Genomic DNA, 24,189 nt, shown 5'->3' on the forward strand with positions numbered 1-24,189 from the left:
CAGAGAGAAATTAATTTAATCCTTCGAACGAGAAAAGATATGATTAGCTGTTATGGGGACCAGTTAACAACACAAATATTTTAACATTTTACGTCTTGGGTAAAAAGAATCTTTTACATGAAATTTATCACGGAAAAGGAAAAAAGCGGAACTTTAAATTGTTCAGACAATTGATCGTGCAACGAAATTCTGGTAAATTCCGAATTATTGGTCCTGGCCCCTGCTCCTCCCCATCACAAAATTTGTTAGTACATGTTATATGTATCACAATTGACATAGTTGGACACGTGGACACGCAGAATCCAACCCCCTAACCGCAGCGCTAGGCCTCCTAGACTACTAGCTACAAAATAAATAATAATTTCTTGTTGATACATTTTGAGACGAAAACCCTTACTGGCCGTTTTTTTGTCCAATCTTGAAGTTATCAAATAATTTTTCCACATACTTAATAAAAACACCGAGATAATAAAATTTTTGCCTTTAATTCCTAACACAATTTGCATTGTCCATTTCTTTGTTCGACTCCAATGATCTAGGTGCAGAGCTTGGAAAACCTAAACCTTCTTCTATGTAAATTTGGCTCAAGTGCATACATAGCCTTTGGACCGGTGGGTTTTTTGTACAGAAAAAAATACAATTTCGGTTCTTTGTAGCGCTTCCATTATTTTAAATTTGCTTTCTCAGACTTTCTTTGCCGTTCTTTTACGGGATTACAAGTGCATAGCTCCCGAAGTCGGGTTCCTTGGCCTTTGTCTCAGAAATATCTCGTTTGTCCAATCATGTGTCTTTCTAGGGTGATAGCGGTCCAGTTTTGTTACTTTCATCCAATAAGCCCGGTGTTTTAATCAAGTCTAGACTCCACTTTCATTTTAGGGATGGGAATGGGTCCTACAGTATAATATAAACGAAATAATACTAATAAAAATTACAATTGATCGGAAAAAAGCTAATGGAAAAACATAGTTACATTGAGATATGCTCCCCCGGCTTCAGACTAATTAAATTCAAAACCTGTAATTGGCAACAAATTAGTGATAACTACAAAACTAAGAAACGTAAAATTTAAAGAAAAAGTCGAAATAATTTCACAGCTCATAGCAAATCAAATTCAGTATCCATGGATCACTGCATGCCACAAAACAATGTTTGTTATTTTTTTCAGAAACTTCACAAATTCGCCATATTTGTCACCCGCAGTGCAGCTGATTCAAAGTGAGCTTTGATTGGTCGAGAAATCGGTCTCAATTCTAATTGGATAACAGAATTAGTCAAATGAAGATCCGTTATGTTCTTAAATATTTTATTTTGATTGAACGATTGAACTATCAAATTTGCTCATCTGCCGCGTTACATTCCATATTTTCCCTTCAACGCTCAACAGACGAAATACATGTGTTCGTCAAAACAACAACAATTATTTTAAATATTAGAAAAGTTGAGAATTAAGTTTCACTTTTGATTTATTTTATGCATTTTTTTTCGATAAAATCTAATGCTTAATCAAAACGTGACAAAATTACTGATAAAACCGGAAAAATGCAGAACATTTAATCACACTTAATTAATAAAGTTTCAGACGTGCATCAAAAAATGGAAATAAAAGCAAGACCCAGACTTGATTATCGTGGAAAACTTATTCTTGCTCCGATGGTTAAAGTAAGTTTGGATAGTGGGGGTTGCCCTGAGTATGCCTTTGGGCCTTTCCCATTCTTTCCATCTACTCTGGACACATTCTCTTGGTTATCCAATGTCAGAACGTTTGTTTTAGGTTTGGTTTAATGTGTTTACTGTTTTCATTTCTGTTTTATTTTAGATCGGCACACTCCCTACTCGTATACTAGCGCTTGAATACGGGGCGGATATAGTCTACACAGGAACATAAATAAAGCATCAAACTATTAATCAAATTATCCAGAATCCAGATTCACATCTATTTTCTTGAATTAATTAATTAATTAAGAAGAATATTTATACAGCTCATAACAGTGCTTGTGATTCGTTTCATTTTCATCCGGATCCTGGATCTGCCCTAAAAAAGGGTTCCGGATCCAGGTCATGAACATCTCTTTAAGACTTTGATTTTTTTTTACCAAAAAAAAGACTTGTCCTATGAAACTTCTTTGACTTTTACGGATCCGGATTCAGGAAGCCAAAAAATTGCGGATCCGGATCCAGGTAGCTAAAATGTCGCGGATCCGGATTCAGGAAGACAAAATGTTGCCAATCCGGATTTAAGTGACTCGTGGAACGATGTAGTAGTGGAAAGAAAGAAAATTTCGATGGACTATCTTTCTAAAAATTTACCATGAATCCGATTAAGGACTTGCAAATAACGATTTAAATTGAGAATAACTTGAAATAACCGTCCCTTTAGAATTAATCTTTTGTTGATGTAGAGGAGTTAATCGATTGGAGACTTTTAAATTCAAACAGGAACATTATTTTAACTTAGTTCTGGATGATTGGAACATTATTTTAACTTAGTTCTGGAGGATTTTATTGTTTTTTTAATTGTTCAATCATTTTGAGTTCAACTTAAACATACTTAATATTCAACATTTGTATTCTATTGTTTGTATATTTTTAATTTTTCTAATGATTTTTTCTAATAACGATTTTATTTTGATGATTTTTGGTTATTTATGCCCTATTTTATCCATCCAAGCAAACTATTATAAATTGAAATGATTGATTGATTTCTCGTGCTTGGTTGTTAATATAATCTGGTGTTGAGCAGGGTAGTGAATGATCTACTAGGAACAATAGATTACATTGATAAAACTGATAACAGTCTGGTTTTTAGGTAGGATTTATTTTATGGGTTTTGTTTTCTTGAAAAATAATTATTTCCCCACCACCTTCCTTTGAAAAATCGTCTCCCCCCAGTTGACAATGTTTTAATTAATATAATGATAATTTTATTGATAATTAAATTAGAGGAAATAGTTTCCTTTTTGTGTTAAGTATTAAAAAAGGGGGGGATGTAAAATCTTTTGTGTTGTTGCCAAATCATTACAAAAGGGGAACTCTCTTATTGAAGATCTCCCCCTCCCCTCCCTTAAATGTAATATTTTTGTATCCTAACCTATCCTTTACACATTCACTTTACAATGTAAACAAAAAAGAGAGATTTTTTATTAATTCTTTCTCGAGGCCGCATTTAATAATTAGTTCAAAGACTAAGCTGCCATTTAACATTGAACGTTAGAGTTAAGATTATGGGATTAGAACCCAAATCGCATAATATTTGCAGCCTCCGTAAATACTGCGCTAGAAAAAATATTTTTAAAGAAGATAATCACCCTGAAATTTTGTTTATTTACAACCATATGTTGTTTAGAACTTGTGAGCGTGAGCGAGGGCACCTGGTGTTACAAATTGGAACTTCCAACGGGGACCGAGCAGCGCAGGTTGCCAAGAAAATGGAACAAGGTTGACATTACATTATTATTTTTAGCTTTGCAATCCAGATCTGTCAAAAATAGAAGCCAGACAACCAAAAATTAGAAAAATCGTTTGAGCCAATTTTTTATAATCACCCAATCAATCACATTTATCGAAATGTCATTGAATTTGAGAAATTACGAATTTCGAAGAAAAAAACGGGCTTCTATTAGCATTGCTTGAATCGATAAAAATTAAGAAGCGAAACTAAAAACATTCCTTTATACATCATTTCTTTTTTCCCTAGTGATATTTAAAGAGTAGCAAATCTATTTTAACATCATAAAGTTACGCACAGATCATTTTAAAAGAAATACAGTTAAGGAATAATCTACTCTTTGATTATTAATTTTCAAAAAAGGATTTCTAAATTTAGAAATAAATCAGAAATTTTTTTTTTGGATTGTCAATTGTGAGCCAAAGAATTTCGAATGTGTGTCAACAATTTATTTTGTTTAGATATTGATGGGATAGACGTGAATATGGGGTGTCCGAAAAGTTTCTCGTTAAAGGGTGGAATGGGGGCTGCTCTACTATCTCATCCTGATAAGGTAATCTTTAGCATTTTGGATATTATATTTTGTCTAAATATACATTTATTTACCCTGAAAAATCATTTAATTTCTTCAGTTCAGCTCAAAAAAAAAACATTAAAAATCCAAACATTTGGCAGGAAAAATATGATTCCTTGAAGGGGTGTAATAACCCCATACGCAATTGAAAATAAAATAATGACCCGGTCCTAATGGACGGCTGCGTCCGATCTTTTTCTGACTACTGATTCCCCCCAAAATGCAAAAAGGCAAATATTTTTCGATGGTAAAGACTCCTTGTTTGTAGATAGTTGATATACTAAGCAAATTGAAGGCTGCAGTTAGTATACCGGTAACTTGTAAAATAAGACTGCTTTCAACTGTTGAGAAAACTATAGGTAATTTTTCCGTAGTTATCTACACCAAACACCCACCCCCGCCTGGAAAAAATTTTATCTTTTAAATGAAGGCACTAAATTAAGATTTAAATAAGGGTTTCGATTTTTATTACCCTTTTTGAAGTTTTCCGTGTAGGTTTTTATACATACAAGTTAAACTGTAGTTTGTGGAATAAAAGCTAAGATCAGCCTTGGGTAGCACTATGTTTGTTTACATTCCTCCCTAAAACTGCAGTAAACTTGATATTAAAATACAGCAATGAAAAAATACCTGGTATATTTCTAGACTTGCTTTAACAGTTATTCGAAAAATGACCAAATGCATCCCCTCCCCATAGCTATTTTTTTCTTCAAAACTTTGTTAAATTTCAGATTTAGTGAAAATCATAGAAAAGACTGGAATTGACGCTATAGGAGTTCACGGACGAACCAAAGACCAACGACCTAACCATGCCAATAATACAGATGCCATCAGGTTTATCATATTTCGGAAATTCAGAAAGAAAAAGAGAAATTGTAGACTTTATTTAAATTTTTTTTATTCTTTTTACTTTTTATTGTTATTTTACTTGCATACATTTTCCCTTCGTGCATTTAAAAACAATTAAGTTTAATGTCAGATTTTTCTGTTGACATTTTTTAATTACAAAAATAAATTTGATATTTTTTAAGAGAAATTTTTCATTAATCTGTATTTATCTATCTATATCTTTGGTCATTTGAGGTATCAAAATTAAAAAGCTATACTAGCCAACTAGCAACTTTATCTAGGATAATAGCTGAAAATACTAGCTTAACTGTGATAGCTAATGGAGGATCAAGCAATAATAGAAATAGTGCAGAAAATACATATAAAGGTGAGGAAAAAGTGTTATAGACCCAGGAAGAATATGAATATGTTTAAAAATGTGTGAAAATGTATGAAAATAAATATTTGAAATTTTGATGATTCTTAAACCTTCCCTGGGCTCCCTAGATGTCCCACAAAAAATTTGGGCCCGATCGGTTCAGCCGTTTTGACGTTTATTGGATACAAACAAACAAACAGACAAACAAAAAGACAGACAAACAAGCCAAATTTATATATAGATTAAAAGAAAATGAATGAAAATGCTGGAAATTGTTTGTAAAATCCGTGAAAATGTTTGCATGCGATGTTATGAATAATCAAAACAATAACAAACAATTATCCATACATTTATGCAATACGCATACTTATTGACAAGTAATCAAAATATTTTTACAAGGAATCAAAGATTTTTGGGAGCGAAGTGGAGCATCAAGTGTCATGATTGCTCGAGCTGCGGAGTGGAACCTCTCAGTTTTCAGGTAAAAAATACACACATTTAAGTTAAACATATTTTCTCCCTTTAAACTCTCAAAAAAGCAATAAAGAACCTGAAGAGAAGAACATATTATTAATTCAATAATTTTCTTGAACTTTGCCTTCTTAATTTTGTCCATCCTCTCGACGAACTTTATGTTTTCATTGCATAGCTTTCTATTTTGCAAATCTTTATTTTCTATTTTTTATTTTGAAATCTCCTGTGTTCAGGGCTGAAGAGAAGGATGATATAATGGTTGTTATTGATAAATACCTCGATCTTGCAATCCATTATGATTATCCGTTTGTCATGGTCAAATACTGTGTTCAACAAATGATGGGATCTTTACAGGATACTCCACAGGGTAGGTTTTATTTATAGATTAGATAATTTCTTTACCTTGGTTTCAAATCTAGAAGATCGCGTAAATTCCATCATATATATCTTAATTCTTAACTGTGCCTTCTAAGCGGTTTCACATGGAAAAGATTCAACTCTGAAACAAAATTGGTGTCCATAATAAACGTAGAAGGAGTCTATAGTTTAACTTTACAATTTTGAAACCAGATTTGGATCATGAGGCTTATCGATTGATTGCTTGTTTGACTATTTGATTGCTTTATTGTTTTATTGAGTGCTTGATTGATTAATCGAATGCTTGATTGATTAATTGAGTGCTTGATTTATTAATTGAGTGTTTGATTTTAAGTGCTTGATTTATTAATTTTTTGATTAATTGAGTGCTTATTAATTGAGTGTTTGATTGATTGATTGATTCACTGGTTTGATTTTACTGATGACTGGTTTAATTTTACTGATGACTGGTTTGATTTTACTGATTGACTATTTGCTTGAATGATATAGTCGATTAGCTGATGGATTGATTTGTTTTTAAAGTTTTTTTTTAAAATGAATTAGAGCTTTAAAAAAGATGTATTGTAAAAGAATCCTATTTCACCTAATTTAATTTGATTTGATTATTAATAAAGGACGTGATTTCCTTGAATCCTCGACTATGGGAGATCTTTGTAAAGTTTTTGGAGTAGAAGAAAAATACAGGCTTAAGCAAAAGGTAACATTTTTTTAAAGAGAAAATAAAAAAAAATAAAATTTTTTCTTATTTAGGAACTTGGGATGGGGGATAGACCAGATCATGTTTATGCTGTTAGGTAATCATTAATAATGTATGAATTAAGGGGGAAATTTTCGATTATTTTGTTATCAAAATGCCACGAATTTTTAAACTGATAAAACCACGGAGATTTTTAAGATGAACATAAGACTTATTTAGGTTTTTTATTCTCTCAAATTAAATGGTTTGGCAACCTGTTACTTTCATGTAATTTTATATGTTTTTCCTGAAAATTGTCTGTGAAGAAGTATTTTTTTTTGTGCTGAATCATGAATTTCTCTCAGACGTACCATTTTTAGACTAAACGAGTATTAAATAATCGTTTTACAAATTAAAGGAGTTTTAAGGTGAAAATTATTTGGTGTATTTCTTCCAAATAAAAAATTAAAACTTTCCTAGAATGAAGAAGGAAGGGGAGAGTGGGACGAGAAAGCGAAAAAGCGGAGATGATGAAATAACAGAGATGTTTTGCCCGTTCGTCCGGGGTCATTATGGTCCAGACAATAGCCCAAATTTGCCCAAGGTTGGATAGAAAAACAAATAAAAATAAGTAAAATAAAATAGGAGAAATTTAAAAAATAAAAAATAACCAAAAAAGAATTTTTTTTCAGAGTAAATTGCTTGTCTACACAAGGCAACAGGACTGGGAAAATCCATCTTACAAGGTAGCAATTTTTTTGGAGGGGGGGGGGAGCAGATGTTAGTATTTTCGCTTTAAAAATAAAAAAAGATTTTGGTTGGTTTATTCACCTTTATGAAAATAACAGGGATACTTTTTTATGTTTTCCTCTATTGTGCCCGTTTCGGTATTAATCAGCTATTAACATAATGTGGCAACATTAACTTAAAAGTCCATTTGTTCAGGTGTTTCAAGAAGACAAAAAATTTCGATCCATCGTAAATGTGAATGGAGAATTTTACAGGTATATTTTAGGTTTAACATTTTTTAAGGATTTTTTAGGCTGATTTGAGAGAAAAATTTAAAAATTTGCTGAAAAGGAGAAAATAAATGATTTTTGGTCGAAAAATAAATAAATTTTTACGTTAAAAGAATAGAAATGATTATAAACCTGCCTTTAAATGTCCAGTTGTTAATTCTTAAAAATAAACACCCCTGGAATAATTTCAGAATAGTTTGACTACGATTCGAGTAGAATTGAAAACGGGATTTCAATAAGATTTGTGGGAAATTAAAGTCACATTTGGAGGAGTTTGAATTGGATTAGGGTAGACGAAAAGAAATATTGATTAAATTTTGTTCTAAGTTGTGTTAATTTTTCAGAATTGATTTTAGATGATTTGGGGTGAAAAATGAAAAATTATACACCAAAAGGCAACTTTATTTTATTCACCAAAAATTCGTTGATTTCCCCTATAAATCATTTATTTTCCCAAATTCAGTAAATAAGCTTATTTATAACTTCTTGGGGGGGGGGATTTTCAAAATGTTTTTCGAGAAAATACATACCCCATAATTTTGTTGTAGTTCTATATCTTGGGAGAAAAATAAAAGATATGCGGAACAAGCAGCTGCGTTGGTGGCAACCATTTGCCTGGGAATAACGGAACAAAATCTGGCACACCAAACCATACCAGTTCAGACTCCTTCTAACCAAACCATACCAGTTCAGACTCCTTCTAACCAAACCATACCAGACCAGAGTCCTTTAAATCAAACCATACAAGACCAAACCCCTTCAAATCAAACCATACCAGACCAGACTCCTTCAAACCAAACTATACCAGATAAGATCCTACCAATCACTCAAATCCAAACTTTATCTGACCTAAACTCTTCTAATCAATGCAAAGAAGAACTTTGTCCAGAAAACACTTTACAACACCAAGATCATTCATAAGGAAATGTTCCCATTCTTTATACTTTTTCTTTAAAAACTATGACAGTTAATTGCTAAAATTATATTATAAATATTATTTCAGAAAAAAAAATATTCTTTCAGATAAAAATGCCCGATCTCTTGAGTAATCTTTGCAGAGCTTTGGAGGACTGGGATGTGGTCAAGGCAGAACAGGAGTTAAACAAACCAGAAAACAGGTTTAGTAGGAGATACACAAACCCGAAAACAGGTTTATTAGGAGAAAAACAAAGCAGAAAATAGGTTTATTAGGAGATAAACAAACCAGAAAATAGGTTTATTAGGAGATAAACAAACCAGAAAACAGGTTTAGAAGGAGATACACAAACCAGAAAACAGGTTTAGAAGGAGATACACAAACCATAAAACAGGTTTACTAGGAGATGAACAAACTATAAAACAGGTATATTAGGAGATAAACAAACCAGAAAACAGGTTAAGTAGGAGATAAACAAACCAGAGAACAGGTTTAGTAGAAGATTAAGAAACTATAAAGCAGGTTTAGTAGAAGATGAACAAACCAGAAGACAGGATTAGTAGAAGATAAACAAACTAGAAGACAGGTTTAGTAGAAGATAAACAAACCAGAAGAAAGGATTAGTAGAAGATAAACAAACTAGAAGACAGGTTTAGTAGAAGATAAACAAACTAGAAGACAGGTTTAGTAGAAGAAAAACAAACCAGTCAGGTTTAGTAGAAGATAAACAAACTAGAAGACAGGTTATAGTAGAAGATAAACAAACTAGAAGACAGGTTTAGTAGAAGATAAACAAACTAGAAGACAGGTTTAGTAGAAGAAAAACAAACCAGTCAGGTTTAGTAGAAGATCAACAAACTAGAAGACAGGAGATAAACAAACTAGAAGACAGGTTTAGTAGAAGATAAACAAACTAGAAGACAGGTTTAGTAGAAGTTAAACAAACTAGAAGACAGGTTCAGTAGAAGATAAACAAACTAGAAGACAGGTTCAGTAGGAGATGAACAAAAATAAAGTAAAGAGTTTATTCAAAGAAGACTGACAAGTGCAGTGACCATTAAAAGAAGATCAACTTAGGAAGTAGGTTTGAGATTTAGATAAAATCCATAAGAATTAAAAATATGAAAAATTAATAGTCGATTGAGACTGAAAGAGAGGGTAAAGGTGGTTATGGGAATAAGTGCAAAATGAAGTTTAAATAAGAAAAAGAGAAATTAAATATATTTATATAATCTCTTTTTCTTTCTTCTTTCTCAGAAATAACTAAAAAAATGACATACACAATTACGAACTGAACAAAAACAACAATATTTAAAGGACTTGAATTATTAGAACCAGTTTTTATAAACTCAGAAAGAGGAGAATAAATTACTATTTTCCCAGGGACTGGTTGCAGAAAAATAGCTGGGATGTAATCCCCTTAGTGTGCGAGTACATTACAGTACAAATAGAGGAAACCGGTCCACACCTTGTACAGTGCTGTCAGGTAAACAATAAACACCTTGTACAGTGCTGTCAGGTAAATAATAAACACCTTGTACAGTGCTGTCAGGTAAACAATAAACACCTTGTACAGTGCTGTCAGGTTAGCAATAAACACCTTGTACAGTGCTGTCTGGTAAACAATAAACACCTTGTACATTGTAAAATTCTGTCATGCACATTAAAATAGTTTTTAGTATATGAAGAGCTAAAGAGAACCTAATTGATTATAATATTACAGGAGTTGCTAGTTATAGCTACCAGAAGAGGAATAGCTATAGAGAACCTAATTTATTATAATATTCTAGAAGTTGCTAGTAATAGCTGCTACTGTAGAAGTAGCTAAAGAGAACCTTTTTCATTATAATATTACAGGAGTTGCTAGTAAAAGCTGCTACTGTAGGAGTCGCTAAAGAGAACCTAATTCATTATAATGTTATAGGAGCTGCGAGTAATAGCTGCTACTGTAGGATTAGCGGAAGAGAACCTAATTCATTATAATATTACAGGAGTTGCTATTAATAGCTTCTACTGTAGGAATAGCTTAAGAGAACCTAATTCATTCTAATATTACAGGAGTTGTTAGTAATAGCTGCTAGTATTGGAGTAGCTAAAGAGAACCTCATAGCTATTCTTGAACAGATCGATGGATTCAGGTAAAAATATATCAATCAATCAATCAAACATTTGTTTAATCATATATCAATTAATCAAAGGATCAATAATATATTTTAGAAAAAATCTCATAATTTTAAGTTTCTCCTGTACTCTTTCTACATTTATTTGACATTCGTTTTCTCTAATGTTTCTCAAATATGATCAAATTAAATCTCAGTATTTAAAGGGGTGTGGCTGAGGGGTCGAATGTCTTATCGACTTAAACTGATAACTTTCAAAATTAATGTATTTAAACACGAAATGCAATACTCTTTCAAGAATGGACTTTTGTCGAAAATGCCACATTCTGAGCCACAAAGCCACAACTCCCTATCCTGTAATGCGGTGCAACTCCAATGGAAAAACCTTTTCAAATTCTTCTTAAACTGGGAATATAGTATAAATCATGGACAGAGTATTTTTAACCAAGCATTCCTGATACCCAACTCTTCACCTATCCTCAACTTCTTATTACCCAAAGTTTCAGAACTTGACGTCACTAAGAGCTACTCTGAGATTCCCTAAAGCATTAAATTCCCTAAAGCATGAAATTAAAAGAACCCAGAAGAAAAAAGGAAGAACTCTCCAATTGATAAGCTTTACATTATCAACCTGTACCGTTAGCAAATGGAGACACCATTGGAGGAACCCTTTTCAGTTTTCAAAAAATTTGGGACTGGGAGAAAGCAAGGTCCTCCAGGAGTAGTTCTGAAACCTGTAAAATGTTGGTTTTGCAGGGATGTCACAACAAAATTTTTTTTTTCTTTTCAAAATCAGCTAACTTGTGGTCAATGATGCAAAACAAGAACAAAACAAATGGAGATTATAAGAAAAATAAAAAACCAGCAGCTGCTTTCATATGATTGTTTCTACAATTTTATAATAAAACTTGTTAAAACCAATATCCAAAAATAAAAATGTTAAAAAAATATTTAAACAAGAAGAATTTGCTAACCATTCATTAGTTTTGGTTTGGCTTAAGCCCCCATTCAATATTCATGAACCCTCTTAGTAATGTTTTGAAATTCTGTGGCAGTACGGTCTTGGGATTAGTATAATGCATAAACAAATGATTATTTTTTTGTTAAAGGTCTGTTTTATTGGTCAGACGCGTTCTTCCTGCTCTTGGTATTATTTTACTGAAAATCAAGGAAAATACAAATAATATTTAAATATACAATTTGATATAATTTTTAATGTATTTTTATGTTTCATCATTACAATCCATGTGTACTGTCACTTTTTAAAATTTTTATTGAAACTTAGTTTTTAGGCAATTCATAATGATCACTGATTCAGCGACAAAAAGTTCTTCTGATTTTTCTCCAGAAATTCATTTTTTGTATTTCTGACTTTCCTTTTTTTTTGGGAAAAGTTACCTTAATCTCAATATAAAGAAATGATTAATCTACTTATTACATTCTCAAAGGTATGTAAAATTTACAGATTGCTCCAGATGCCAGAAGATCAGAGCAATACTTAAAATGGACCGAAATTTTCTGAGCTTTTTTATCCATCTTTATCTATATATCTATTTTTTTCCTTAATTATTATTAGTTTTATAATTTTTAGTGACCAGCCGGTGTTGTCTAGGTTACTCATAATTACTCAGGCCGTTTATCTGCGCTTCAGGTCTTTAAGACGATTTCAGCAATTTTTCCTGATATAACATTCAATTTAGGTTCTCAAAATCAATTTCTGTAGTTCTCCCCAGTTCCCCAATCAAAATTTGACGCAAATCAGTCACGGGGTTCCTGAGTTATGATCAGACATACAAACAGAGAACACTATTTTATATATAGTTTATTATTTTTATAATTATTGTCATTATTATTATTTGTAATGTTGTGAGGGTAGGATCAGGCTAAATCCCATTCCTGGTCCTGGGCACTAGATACAGTAGCTTGTAAAAACTATCACAGCTCCACCCAATTCAGGTAATTATATATAGGAGGGTCGGGGGGGGGGGGGGGGCTCCTGCACCCTAAGGGTTTCAGAGCCGTAAATGACGTCTCAAAATGTATTTGCGGCAGCCCGCTTCGCCACAGCGCTTCTGAGTCCTAGCCCAAACCTTGTCTTTGGAATATCCTTAGTAACTAATGGTCGATTGTGGCTCAAAAGCCGTTTGGGTGATGCTGCCTTCTCTCCCCCATCAATCATTGGTACAGGTGGTCAAAGATTTACTATCTGACAAGTTTTAGTTTATCCCCCAACTAGTATTATTCTACAAGAAATATGTACCCCTGATCTACTCGTGTCTTTTCTAGAATATACCAGGGAACTAAATACATCATTGGTCAACTCTCAGATTTTAGCTGATTCGTTCATTCGTTAATTGATTGATTGATTGATTGATTGATTGATTTGATTTAATGATATATTTCTTCAGGATTAGAAGGTGTTGAGCGCTTAACCCTAGATCTCAGTGAATCAGCTGCAGAGAGTCTCGATCTTCTAGGTGAGCTGACCCTCCCCCTTATTATCACTCTGCAGCTTGCAAAGAGACTGTTAACGTAATTTCAAGTGACCCTTCATTGATAAAAGGATCACGTTCGATTCACAACAGTACTTTTTAAAACTTTTATAAAGTATGAATTAGATATCCATGTTTTTGTCTGCATAAAAAGTCTTTACAATATCCAGGAGTTTACCACTACTACTTAGACTGCATTGGATACAATACCCAAGAGTTTACCTCTACTATGTACACTACGTTTAAAATCAATTCAATAGCTGAAACATAAACAGCTAATGTTTATTTTTATAAAAGCCCTGCTTTAAAGAAAATGTTGTTGCTCTAAGCATGAAAATTGAAAACAATCCGAGTTTATAAATTCTTGGGGCAAATTTGAGGGGTAAAAAAGTATCAAAGTGGGCCTTTAAAAAACTTGCCTGAATTATGTCCAATCTAATATTTTCCACCACCCCAAAATCTTCTAAATAATTATCCTTAGAAAAATGAAAAAACCATGTTTAGATGATCTGATAACCTTCCTCGGCCCCCTGGTGGAGTGCGCATGTTCTGGTGAAACGAGCAAGGAGACTGAGAAGAGGAAGGAGATCCTCGTTAATATTATCCTTGTCATCCTGCTACATCCTATCTCAGGTTTAGGGTATATAATATATTTGTGAACAAACCACCCCCACCCCTCCTTTATGTTCGAGTGCGTAAACATTTATTTATGAATTTTATATCTAATTTCGAATCGATCGTGAGTAAATTAAGAAGTTTCAGGATAAAGTGCCAGTTGTGTTTTATTCCCCCCCCCCCATACACGAAATTTGTTTCCCAACCACGGCACTAGGTGGCGGTAATTCTTATTGGTATATATCATATACACCCCGCTTAGGTTTATCCCAGCACCCGGAGATATCAACTCTACAAACAGAAGTTTTGCCGCGTAGTTTTAAACCTGCGCGCAAACTGGTTGAATTCATTTCCGTGCTGCGAGGGAACATGTTACGTGATATACTTGAGGTTAAACCAGGCAAGGAGGACGAGGAGGACTCTAAGATATCCCTGGGGATTTACCTGTATCTAGTTTTCGGGGAGAACATGCTGGTTGAGAATATTCCCCAGGTGTATTCCCACCTGGAGCTCCTCTCCGTCTCCATACCCTATATCCGGGTCCTACTGGAGAACAACCAGGAGATATTCGTCTTTAAAGGAGTTCTTCTTCTCAAATCTTTACTAAAGGAAACCCATCTATGCTAGATAAATATAAAAATATTCATAGACGTATCTTTCTGTCTGCATATTATTTCTCAATAAGGCCGTAACTTCAGGGGACTTCAGGGTACTCTCCTATCTTCATTTATGGAGTTGCATGTCTGATTCACAACGGGGTATCATTTAAAGAATTGCCTTATCAAGATCAGAATGCATGAGATATCCATTATCGCCTCTTGGTGAAATTGATAATTTTAAGTAAAGTGACTTGACTATTTTCAAACAAAAAAATAAATTTCTGAATTAAAAATTTTTTAACAAGAGAAAAATGACGATGTCTTCCCTATTATTGATCAATTATAGGTTTAAATGTTACCCTTGTGAATCGGGCAATGTCTCGATTCCAGCTGTTCTGATTATGGTAGAAACCTGAAACATGAATTGAAACCTTCATGTTTAGTTCATTTTTATTCCATAATGCTAAAATTAGTTTCCTGGAAAAGAAATCGAAATAAATATTTGGGTTGTGTTTAGAGGATCCCTGCTGATTGGTTGGAAGGATCTACTAGTGATGATCCACAACTCCTTAGTCTAGTTGATCCACTCACAAAAGTTATAGTGTACAACTCTGTACGGGAGACGAGAGAAACTGGTTTTATCTGCTTCACATTGTTGGTAAACATATTCAATGCCGAGGCAAGGTTTAATCTCTACAAATATCTCTTCAATACCCTGCAGCATTCAGGTTATTATGAATCTGAAGCGTAATTTTAGATGACCCTCCATTTAAAAATGGCAATGCCCGATCAAAATGATAACATTCAAATTTTTGTCTGGTCTGAAGTAATATGTATGAACTAGAAAACCATGTTATTGTTCATGAAAACTGTTTTCTATAAGTTCAAATACTATTTTAAAATGTGAACATTAATTATCCATCAAATAAAATTTTAATTAAAAAGGGAGAAATCTTGCTGCTAGCAGAAGTCCAACCTGTTATTCCCCCACCAAAAAAGGAAAACCTTACAAATCATTTAAAAATCAATTCTATAAGATATACTCCAGTGTTCTGTATCAAGCCTATTAGATATTGGAATATACGCAATCTTATTTATAGGTTTACTTGGATGGACTGTGACGCATTTAAAGAATACGTTAGCTTTATTTTTTAAAGACCCAGCTATATACCCTGGTTACACAGGTAACAATATTAGTGAGTTAACCCTGAACTACCTGTGATGTCGGAGGGGAGGGGGGCATGGGGTAGTTTAAAAGATTATTTTTATGTCATTCGTGTCAAATGGATTAAAGGTCTAGTGGATTTTTAACGATTGAAAGTTGACTGCTATTTTTGATTATTAATATTATTAAAGAACACTGCAAACCTTCCAAAAATGATTGCAAATAACTATTTGTATATCCGCCATTGCATATGACAATTCATCGCCATTTTCTAGCTCGTCTTTACTTGAAAATCAAATGTAAATCAAGGGGGGAGGGGAATTACTAACCAACCATAAAAGAATGTTAAAAATGCGCAATTTAGAGGATAAAATTTGCGCACTGTTGAGTAAACTATTTCATCTTGAACATGGAGCAGAAACAGATCTGCTAGAAATTAGGTAATTTAATGTTATTCTTTAGAAATTAAATATCTTAAATAGATTTTTAATGTGGTCTACGTTACGACTAGAATATGGAATTTATTCAAGGGCAAAATCTTATTTGATATGGAAAAAAAATTTGTTTTGTTTTATTATTATTATCTAGTAATTATGGAGAACGTCTTATTCTGTTAGCTTGTTTACTGTTACAGATTTGTTTTACCTACAAAATGTAACTTCTACTGATTTTTACGTTTTTTTCTTTAATTATTAAATATTAGTTTTGCTGCTGTTTACGTAAGAAATTAATCACTAAAAGTTTGTTTTTTATTTATTTTTATTTCACTGCTTATAACTGTTATTATTTAGTGACGAGTTGATTTCTGAAATAAACCTAGGAATCTATTTAGCAGCAAGATGTCCAGGTCTTATATTTAATATTTTAAAGAAACTACATTATTAACAAAATCACTTACCCACCCTGCCACCATCATATTAATTTTAGAGTCTTTTTTCTCACTATGTGGTTTAGATTGGTATGGTTAGTGGTGAGCACACACATGCTGCGGATTCAGAATTCTGTGTTTTAAAAATTTAAGAATTTTTTTTTTTCGTGAACATACCAAGGCACACCTTTTCAGGGTGAGGACTGCCTAAAAAAAATAGCATGTCGATAGCATACTCCATAGAATATTTTCTGCAATCCCCCCCTGCCNGGGGGGGGGGGGAAGGACATTGAAGAAATGTACGCTCCTGCATAAATGAAGTGCTTTTCAAAAAGAAACTAATGCACTATGATATTTAAATTGTTTTTAGATTATCTGACTGAAGTTGCTGCATTCAAAACAACGATTAAAGTTTGGGCATTTCAAATACAGGACAATTTTGACAATCAATTAAAGAACATTTGGCACTTGGTTTAGAATCAATGATAGAAGAGATTTTTAAGAAGAAAATAAGATAAAATGCTAAGATTCTTTATTTGGAAAACATTCTTTGAATCTTTCTATCATTTTTGATGTACATTATGAATGAGTTATGTACAATTTGTACAGTTTGTACATTGTACAATTGTACATCGTACAAGTGGCTTAAAAAATATCCAATGGTATAACAAATATTTTAAAGTATTTAACAATCCCTGGGAGATCTAGGTTGTCCACTTTTACTATTACTTTTATTTAATTTTTATTGTCAAATTATTTTCTTAGGAGGCTTTGAAGATGTCGAAGGCTCATTGGGAATTAAAACATAAAAACGAAAGGCAACGTAACAAAAAAAATTAATAACTATTTATAACCCTAATTGTATCTTATGTCTTATGTCTTATAACATTGCTTTATTGGTTCGCAGTGTTATAAAGTTTTTGGACATACATTTTCTAAAGATCAAATAAGCTTTGTAACAAAGGAGAAGTATAAAAAATAGAGTTGATTTCAATTCATTTTCATTTCAACTGAAAAAAATTATTTTGGAAATATCCTAATTTTTTTGGAGAAAAAATTCGGGAACCAATCAAAACATTTTAGCACACGTGCTATAAAGTATAGCAAATTTAACTATAGAGCACGATGATTACTTTATAGCACGTTTTTTATGAAATTCACAATGAAGTGAGCAATAATAATAAAGTACACAATAATTTTTATAAAATAACCTAAATGACCAAAATAGTTTAAAGGGACTTCAACCATAGTTTCAGGTGTCCTACATGTCATGCAAAGACGACAATACTCGATCCACAACCGGACCTTTAAAAGCTTTGTTAGATTAAGTATGAATTGTATAATGTATATTACTGTTATAACTTAAAAGAAAAACGGATTATTTTCAATTGTGGTTTCTCTAAAAATCTGTCTTGCTCAATGCGTATCAGAAAATCTTAATCAAATACTTTTGAACCTAATAACACAACCATATCTTCCACATTATTGATCAAATAAAGATTCCAAGGGTACCATTGGGACCAGAGAATTGTCATCTTTTCATGGAGGGTCACTTGAAATTACGCTTACAGTCCCTTTAAAAAGGTGGTACATTAGATTCTATTAGATGCACTAATTTCCGTCTCACATCAATTTCTTTCTTTTTTATTTATCGTAATTTAAAAATATATATTCGATATATATTTTTTTTTTTTTTGTGTTTAGTGGGGTTGGTCCTGATGTAAGTATCCAGGTGGGCGGACAGAACCTCCCTAGCATGAACAAGGAGCAGATGGGGAAGGTGATCAACTCTGCCCTCACCACCCTCGACATTATTCATTTCAATCTAGTTTCACTTCTCAACAAGCTGGAGTAGTTCCATTAGCCAATTAGTCCCCCCCCCTCCCAAAAAAAAAGATAAATTCAAAAATTAGAGGAGTCAAACATATAGAGTTTAAAAAGAAAGTATTAACAAAGAGTGAGTCCCAAAAAACTCTTCGAGTCCAAAAGAACAGGTGTACGAAGTCCAACTGTCGGGAAGTTCCAATCAAAAAGTTCCAACAAACTGTGATTCCCAACAAATAAAGAATTTTATACTTGAAGTCCCAAAAACAGAGAGTTTTAGCAAAAAGAGAGTTCGATATAAGGAAGTCCCAACAAACTGATAGTTTTGAAAGAAGACATTTAAACGAACTGAGAGTTCTGATGAAGGAGTGATAAAACAACAAAAAAAACCCAATTTCCGAAAAACTTAAGTGTCTAAACAAACGGAAATCCCAATGCACAGAAACTGCCAACTACAAGATACTGCAATTGTTGAAAATTTTCACCCATGATATTTATTCACCAATCAGTTGTTTTTTATTGATTTTGCTGCAACGCTTCTTAAAAGATTTTTCAATCTATTATTTCTCATTAATTACTGTAATCTTTAAAAGATAATTTTTCCTCCAATAAATTCATTTTGTTGATTAGGAATCTTAAACCCATGGATTTCATTACTTATAATATACATTTAAAATTATTCTTTTCTAATTAGGGTCCAAAACTGACAATATGAAATTCCCAAAAGGTTAATCTAACTCCAGTTTTCAAATATACCATTGTAATAAGGCTGTGATTAATTTGATGATAATGTTGTTAAATGCGAATTTTTGATCTTCAGATCAAAGATGGCGTCGCGAAGCGGGAAAATGGTGGATGGAACAGATGGGACGGATTATCAGCACAGAGAAAGGGTTGCGGCTCAGTACCAGGTATACAACTTGTTACTTTTGTAATCTATAGTTCTGAATGAGGGTGAGGTTTATTTTTGGAGGGGGTTGGGTCAAAGATCGTCAAATAGCAATTTATGTATTTTAGGGAATCTTTCTTTGAATTGACATTTTATGTGACTTTTCTTAAAAAGTTGAATAGTTTTAAGTTCATAAATGTTAACTTAAATTATTAATATTCTGATGAAATCACAAAAATAAACTATTATATCTTTTTTTCTAAGAAGTAATTGATCACATAAACTTAATTTGTCATTCAAAACTAAATAGTAGAATACGAAACAATTTGCTTTTTGCAAATCTTTAAAGCGACTCTCACTGAAATGTCAAGTGCTGTTTATTAAAATGAGGGCATAGCATTGCTCAAGGATAAGAGAGCATAGAGATCTATTAAAGGCTAGAATATGCGATATTTTCTACAGCGGGATCCGTTGTGTACAACTGGGGTACAATAACCAATTTGTAAACAAACATTTATTTGCAGGGATAGTTAAGGCTCATTAGGATGCGATTTACAAAACCTTCTTAAATTGATTAAATTCATTTTTAATGTTTTATGTTGAAAGTTTTTTTATTGTAAAAATAAACCGCTGAATGGAGATTTTATACAAAAAGACGTGTTAGATGAAGGATCATAACTCATAAAACTTGCTCTAGAAATATATCATACTTTGTCGGTTTGAGTGTGGCTTATCTGACTGAGCGTATTAGATTTGATTAGATAACCCTTCCACAAAAGTCGGGGAAATTTCTTTGTTTGTCCAGCTTGAAAGTGTTCAATCCTGACAATTACCTCTATCGTTTCTACAGCAGTTATTCGCAAGTCACTTAATAAAGAAAACCTCAATTGAAAAACCATGAACCTTGATCATTCTAAGTTTTTAAAAGGACCGTTGTGAATCGGAAGGCCATTTTAAATTTAGTTTACAGTCCCTATAATCTGAAAATATTTTCAGGTGTCTGCCAAGAATAAGTCTAGACTGAAACTGTTTGTATTTATTCATTGGTTGATGGGTGGTATTCATATACTCCGCCTTCTACCCTCAGATATCCTTCCCCTTCCACCCTTCCCAGCACCCACAGAGGTAATTATCCGTGTCTGCTTGTTTGTCGGCCTTTTTGCCTGTTTTTTTTTCAATCTGATGTACTTCTTTATTGCAATTATTTACAAGAAAAAAATATTTAGTTTGTTCTTGATGGCCAATGTTTCAGATCCATGCATGTTTAAACTCTATCTATCTTTTATCCATCTATCTAAACAATCTTAATATTAATAAAAAGAGGAGATCAAGCATTGAATTAAATATACACAATTCTAAAGCTTTCAGCTCTGGTCGGATTTTACATGTAGGTGGTCTGCGCTGCCCAAGTTAGATCTTCTTGTCCAACTCATCTCTTTTAATCCTTATGTATAATATGTAACATCATAACTTGAGTTTTGACAGTCGTCTTCCTATGTCAAAGTTATATAGGGTTCACTGTATTTAGATAGATTACGCGTGGTTGATCTCCCTGCCCTTTACTCTGGTAGCTGTATCAGCTTGTAGGAAATCTAAACCAGGAGGTCTTAATGTTTTCCAGTTTGCCATTCTGGGTAAGTTAAGCATTATTTTTGTATTCTATAAATATTTGTCTCCTTGTTTGTATGTATTAAATCCACGTCTAAATTTGTGTATATTGAAATATAATGAATAAATTGCGTTATAGTGTCGTTGATTCTTCTATACTTTAAGTGTCGTTGATCCTAATTCTCTTTAATGTTTCCGTTATCCTTTTTTCTTTAAACTTTCGTAAGTTTCGTAGCTGATCGACCCGGCGGATAATTAAAGGGCAGAAGCGGGTTATGGGGGTGTGAAAGGGGGACGCCCCCCTTGGAAAAATCAGGGGCGTTAGAAGATCGAGAGTAGGTACCCCCAGCTTGTCATATGAAAATGACCAAATTCCTTCAAATAATATCCAGGAGGATAAATTTTTTCGGCACTTTAATTCAATTATTCCCGCCCCCCCCCCCCCCCCCCCCCCCCTCTGTAAAATATCGGAAGTCGCCCCAGTGGAGTTAAACAACTTAGTCTAGGTTGGGAAACTACTGTGCTCGCTATTAATTAAATCTTGTCCCTTTCCTGTGCTAATACTTTTTTAAAAGTGTCGTTGAACTTATTTTTAAAAGTGTCGTTGATCATATTTCTAAAGGTGTCGTTGTTCATATTTTTAAAGGTGTCGTTGATCATATTACTAAAGGTGTCGTTGATCATATTTTTAAAGATGACGTTGATCTTATTTTTAAAGATTTCGTTGATCATATTTTTAAAGGTGTCGTTGATCTTAGTTTTAAAGATGTTGTTGATCATATTTTTAAAGGTTTTGTTGATCTTATTATAAAAGATGTCGTTGATCTTATTTTATAGGTGTCGTTGATCTTTTAAAGGTGTCGTTGATCTTATTAAATCTGTCGTCAATCCTGTTTTTAAAACTATTGTTAATCCTGTTTTTATAGCTGTCGTCGATCCTGATTTAAATCCGTCGTTGATTTTATTTTGTAAAGCTGTCGTTGATTTTATTTTTTAAAGCTGTCGTTGATTGTGTTTTTTAAAGCTGTCGTTATTATTTTTTTAAGCTGTCGTTGATCTAATTTTTACAGCTGTCGTTGATCTTGTTTTTTTTCAGGAGTTGGAATTTGCCCTCTGTTGATAACCTTGTTTTTCTGTAGCCCTGATGTACTGCAAGTTATAGTTTCCGGCAGTACAAAAGGGCTCTTCATGTGGAACGTAAGTCGAATCTTCATAAAATATGAGTTTTAGGCCTGTGCATAAATAGACGGACTGTTGTTATTGATTGACCAATCATATACAGAGTGGCATGCCCAATTCACACCGGTCGCAGTACCCGTGAACACTTTTTCTGATCAATAATCGACGTTTTCCAAGCTTTAAAAGGTTTCAATTACTCCAATTTCTCTTTTGCAGAAATACACAAGTCATTTTTATAGAGAAACCACAATGGAAAATAATCAGACAACATGGATATCTCATTCAAATACTAAGCTTGTGATCAACGTTTACGGAAAAATTACAATGGAAAATTATATATTTTCACTGAGAAAACATGGATAGTTAATGCAAGGAAAGTTAATTGCAGTTTGAAACCAGTTCTCTCTGGACGTAGTTTAATAACAAGAATAGATGCATCAGTGTTCGTTTAGTATCCGAGGAGGTTAAAAGCATTTAATTTTGATAATTTTGATATTTCATATAATAGTTTCCTATGACAGAACAGTTAGTTGATTTTTTTTATGTGAAAGATGGATCCCATTTCAGGCTTCGACATCCGTCTTGTGTTTACATTACCGCCCAGAGATAGTACACTGCAGTACAAAAGATGCATGCGTACACCTCTGAAATAACTTTTCTTGCATTATAACCTTGAATTAATGCATCCTTGTTCATATAAATGTTTGAAGGATTGATTATTACTTGACCCTTTATTTAAAGAGTTTCGTGCTGCCATACAACATAACCCATCTGTATCCGTTCAAAAAATATACAAGACATTCTTGTTTTTCTATCTAAAAATTAATAATTTTCAATTGCAGTTTCTCAAATATTTGTCAATGGTTTCAAGAAAGATTTTTTTTTAAATGGAAACGATGCTTTTCTCATTCTGCAATGATAAAAGCTGAAAGAATTACTTTTTTGAGTAGGGAATTTTTATGTACCTCTTAAAAGAAGGTTGATTGAAATTCACTTTAATAGGTTCTGTAAGTAAAACGGGTCTAAACGGCCATTTTTTCCTGAACATTTTTTTAATAGTACGTTACAATTTTCATTCTCCCCCCCTCTCCGGCCCCCCCTTAGCCCAGATTAAATGAATAGCAAAATGTGGTTTAACTGCTGAGATGTAGCTCAACCCCTTTTCTAGTATTCCTAGTTCAGTTGCGAAAAAGTGTTTCAATTTAGTCTACGTGGTTCAACTACCTCTCACATTCATTAAAGAAACTGAGTTCTTTCCAGAAACTCTGATCTGTAATCCCTATTTGTTTGCCACCCGATGTTTATCAAATAGTCGCAAGTTAAAGATACATAATTAGTTAACAAAGAAATGTAGAGATTAGGAACTGTTTGCGGCAAGAACTCATTTCCTTTGGCTCCTGATAGAGATAATCAATAAAACGTGGGTTTAGGCTAAACTTTAAAAATTCTTAGTTTTTGTAATTTTGAAGGAACATTTTTTTCAGGGCTATCCCTTCGGATTGATGTGGAGTATGTTCTGCGTATTTTGTGTTCTGGTTCATATAGCTGAGATAGCTGTTGCCAGAACTCTAATGGCGGCCTGGGCCCCCAGACACGGCAAGAAGGCGTAATTATCTCTTCATGAAAACCGCTTGACTCTCATGTTTTTAAAATGAAGTTTTTATTATTAAGTAAAAAATGATATTTTTTGCTATTCTAGTATTTGTAAAGCAAGTACGTGACTTTAAATGCATTATATTCATTCACATTTATAAGTTTTTTTTACGTTTTTATTAAAAAATAAATAATGTGGTTAAATATTTGTTTGCAATAAGAGTTATTTTCGGATGATAAGAAAACTGTTAGAAATTTCTAAAAAGTATGAATTAACATTTATATCTATTGTAATCACATTTTGCTAGTGTTCTACGTTTTTATTAAAAAAATATATATATGCTAAAATTTTAATCTCAAGTTATTGATAGAGATATTTCTGTAAAAAAACTTATTTTTCTTGTTTATCCCGATATTTTCTTAGGTTTTCTGCATTTTTTAAAAACATAAATATTGAAGTTGAAATATTTATTTAAAAAAAAAATATGTAACGAATGTTTGCTGTACTGTGCATTGTGCAAGGTGCACCAGGAGCAATGTTATGTTTG

General features: G+C 32.8%; 3 protein-coding genes and 1 long non-coding RNA gene across 5 annotated transcripts; all 4 read left to right on the forward strand.

Annotated features, from left to right (window-relative positions):
• The first annotated feature begins 1,577 nt into the window (after nt 1–1,577).
• On the forward strand, nt 1,578–8,790 carry LOC111697136 (tRNA-dihydrouridine(20) synthase [NAD(P)+]-like). The gene is made up of 17 exons (XM_023467032.1): nt 1,578–1,659; nt 1,817–1,877; nt 2,400–2,436; nt 2,741–2,806; nt 3,344–3,435; nt 3,907–3,998; nt 4,288–4,378; nt 4,751–4,853; nt 5,150–5,235; nt 5,626–5,707; nt 5,934–6,067; nt 6,693–6,775; nt 6,829–6,872; nt 7,235–7,358; nt 7,447–7,500; nt 7,700–7,758; nt 8,322–8,790. Exons 1-17 carry the CDS (start codon nt 1,594–1,596, stop codon nt 8,692–8,694), a joined length of 1,647 nt encoding a protein of 548 aa, XP_023322800.1. The 5' UTR covers nt 1,578–1,593; the 3' UTR covers nt 8,695–8,790.
• A 322-nt stretch (nt 8,791–9,112) lies between these two features.
• Nucleotides 9,113–11,984, forward strand: LOC111697139 (uncharacterized). The gene is made up of 4 exons (XR_002764235.1): nt 9,113–9,147; nt 10,073–10,175; nt 10,748–10,827; nt 11,919–11,984. It is a non-coding gene; the product is annotated as an uncharacterized LOC111697139 (long non-coding RNA).
• A 739-nt stretch (nt 11,985–12,723) lies between these two features.
• LOC111697137 (uncharacterized) lies at nt 12,724–18,761 on the forward strand. Of its 2 annotated transcripts, none has more exons than XM_023467034.1 (11): nt 12,724–12,765; nt 13,218–13,286; nt 13,806–13,941; nt 14,179–14,525; nt 15,033–15,243; nt 15,616–15,699; nt 16,045–16,120; nt 16,472–16,527; nt 16,919–16,980; nt 17,314–17,366; nt 18,253–18,761. In XM_023467034.1, exons 4-11 carry the CDS (start codon nt 14,286–14,288, stop codon nt 18,401–18,403), a joined length of 933 nt encoding a protein of 310 aa, XP_023322802.1. In that variant the 5' UTR covers nt 12,724–12,765; nt 13,218–13,286; nt 13,806–13,941; nt 14,179–14,285; the 3' UTR covers nt 18,404–18,761. The 2 variants fall into 2 exon arrangements, with proteins under 2 accessions (XP_023322802.1, XP_023322801.1); XM_023467033.1 differs by having other exon boundaries at nt 13,806–13,934.
• Nucleotides 18,762–19,191: 430 nt separating this feature from the next.
• LOC111697138 (protein jagunal) lies at nt 19,192–23,847 on the forward strand. Its single transcript, XM_023467035.1, has 5 exons — nt 19,192–19,283; nt 20,258–20,386; nt 20,790–20,895; nt 21,966–22,066; nt 23,533–23,847. The coding sequence occupies exons 1-5, from the start codon at nt 19,200–19,202 to the stop codon at nt 23,656–23,658; spliced, it is 546 nt and encodes a 181-aa protein (XP_023322803.1). The 5' UTR covers nt 19,192–19,199; the 3' UTR covers nt 23,659–23,847.
• Nucleotides 23,848–24,189: the final 342 nt, after the last annotated feature.

This window comes from Eurytemora carolleeae, unplaced genomic scaffold (genome assembly GCF_000591075.1).
Source record: "Eurytemora carolleeae unplaced genomic scaffold, Eaff_2.0 scaffold241, whole genome shotgun sequence".
Lineage (NCBI taxonomy): Eukaryota > Metazoa > Arthropoda > Copepoda > Calanoida > Temoridae > Eurytemora > Eurytemora carolleeae.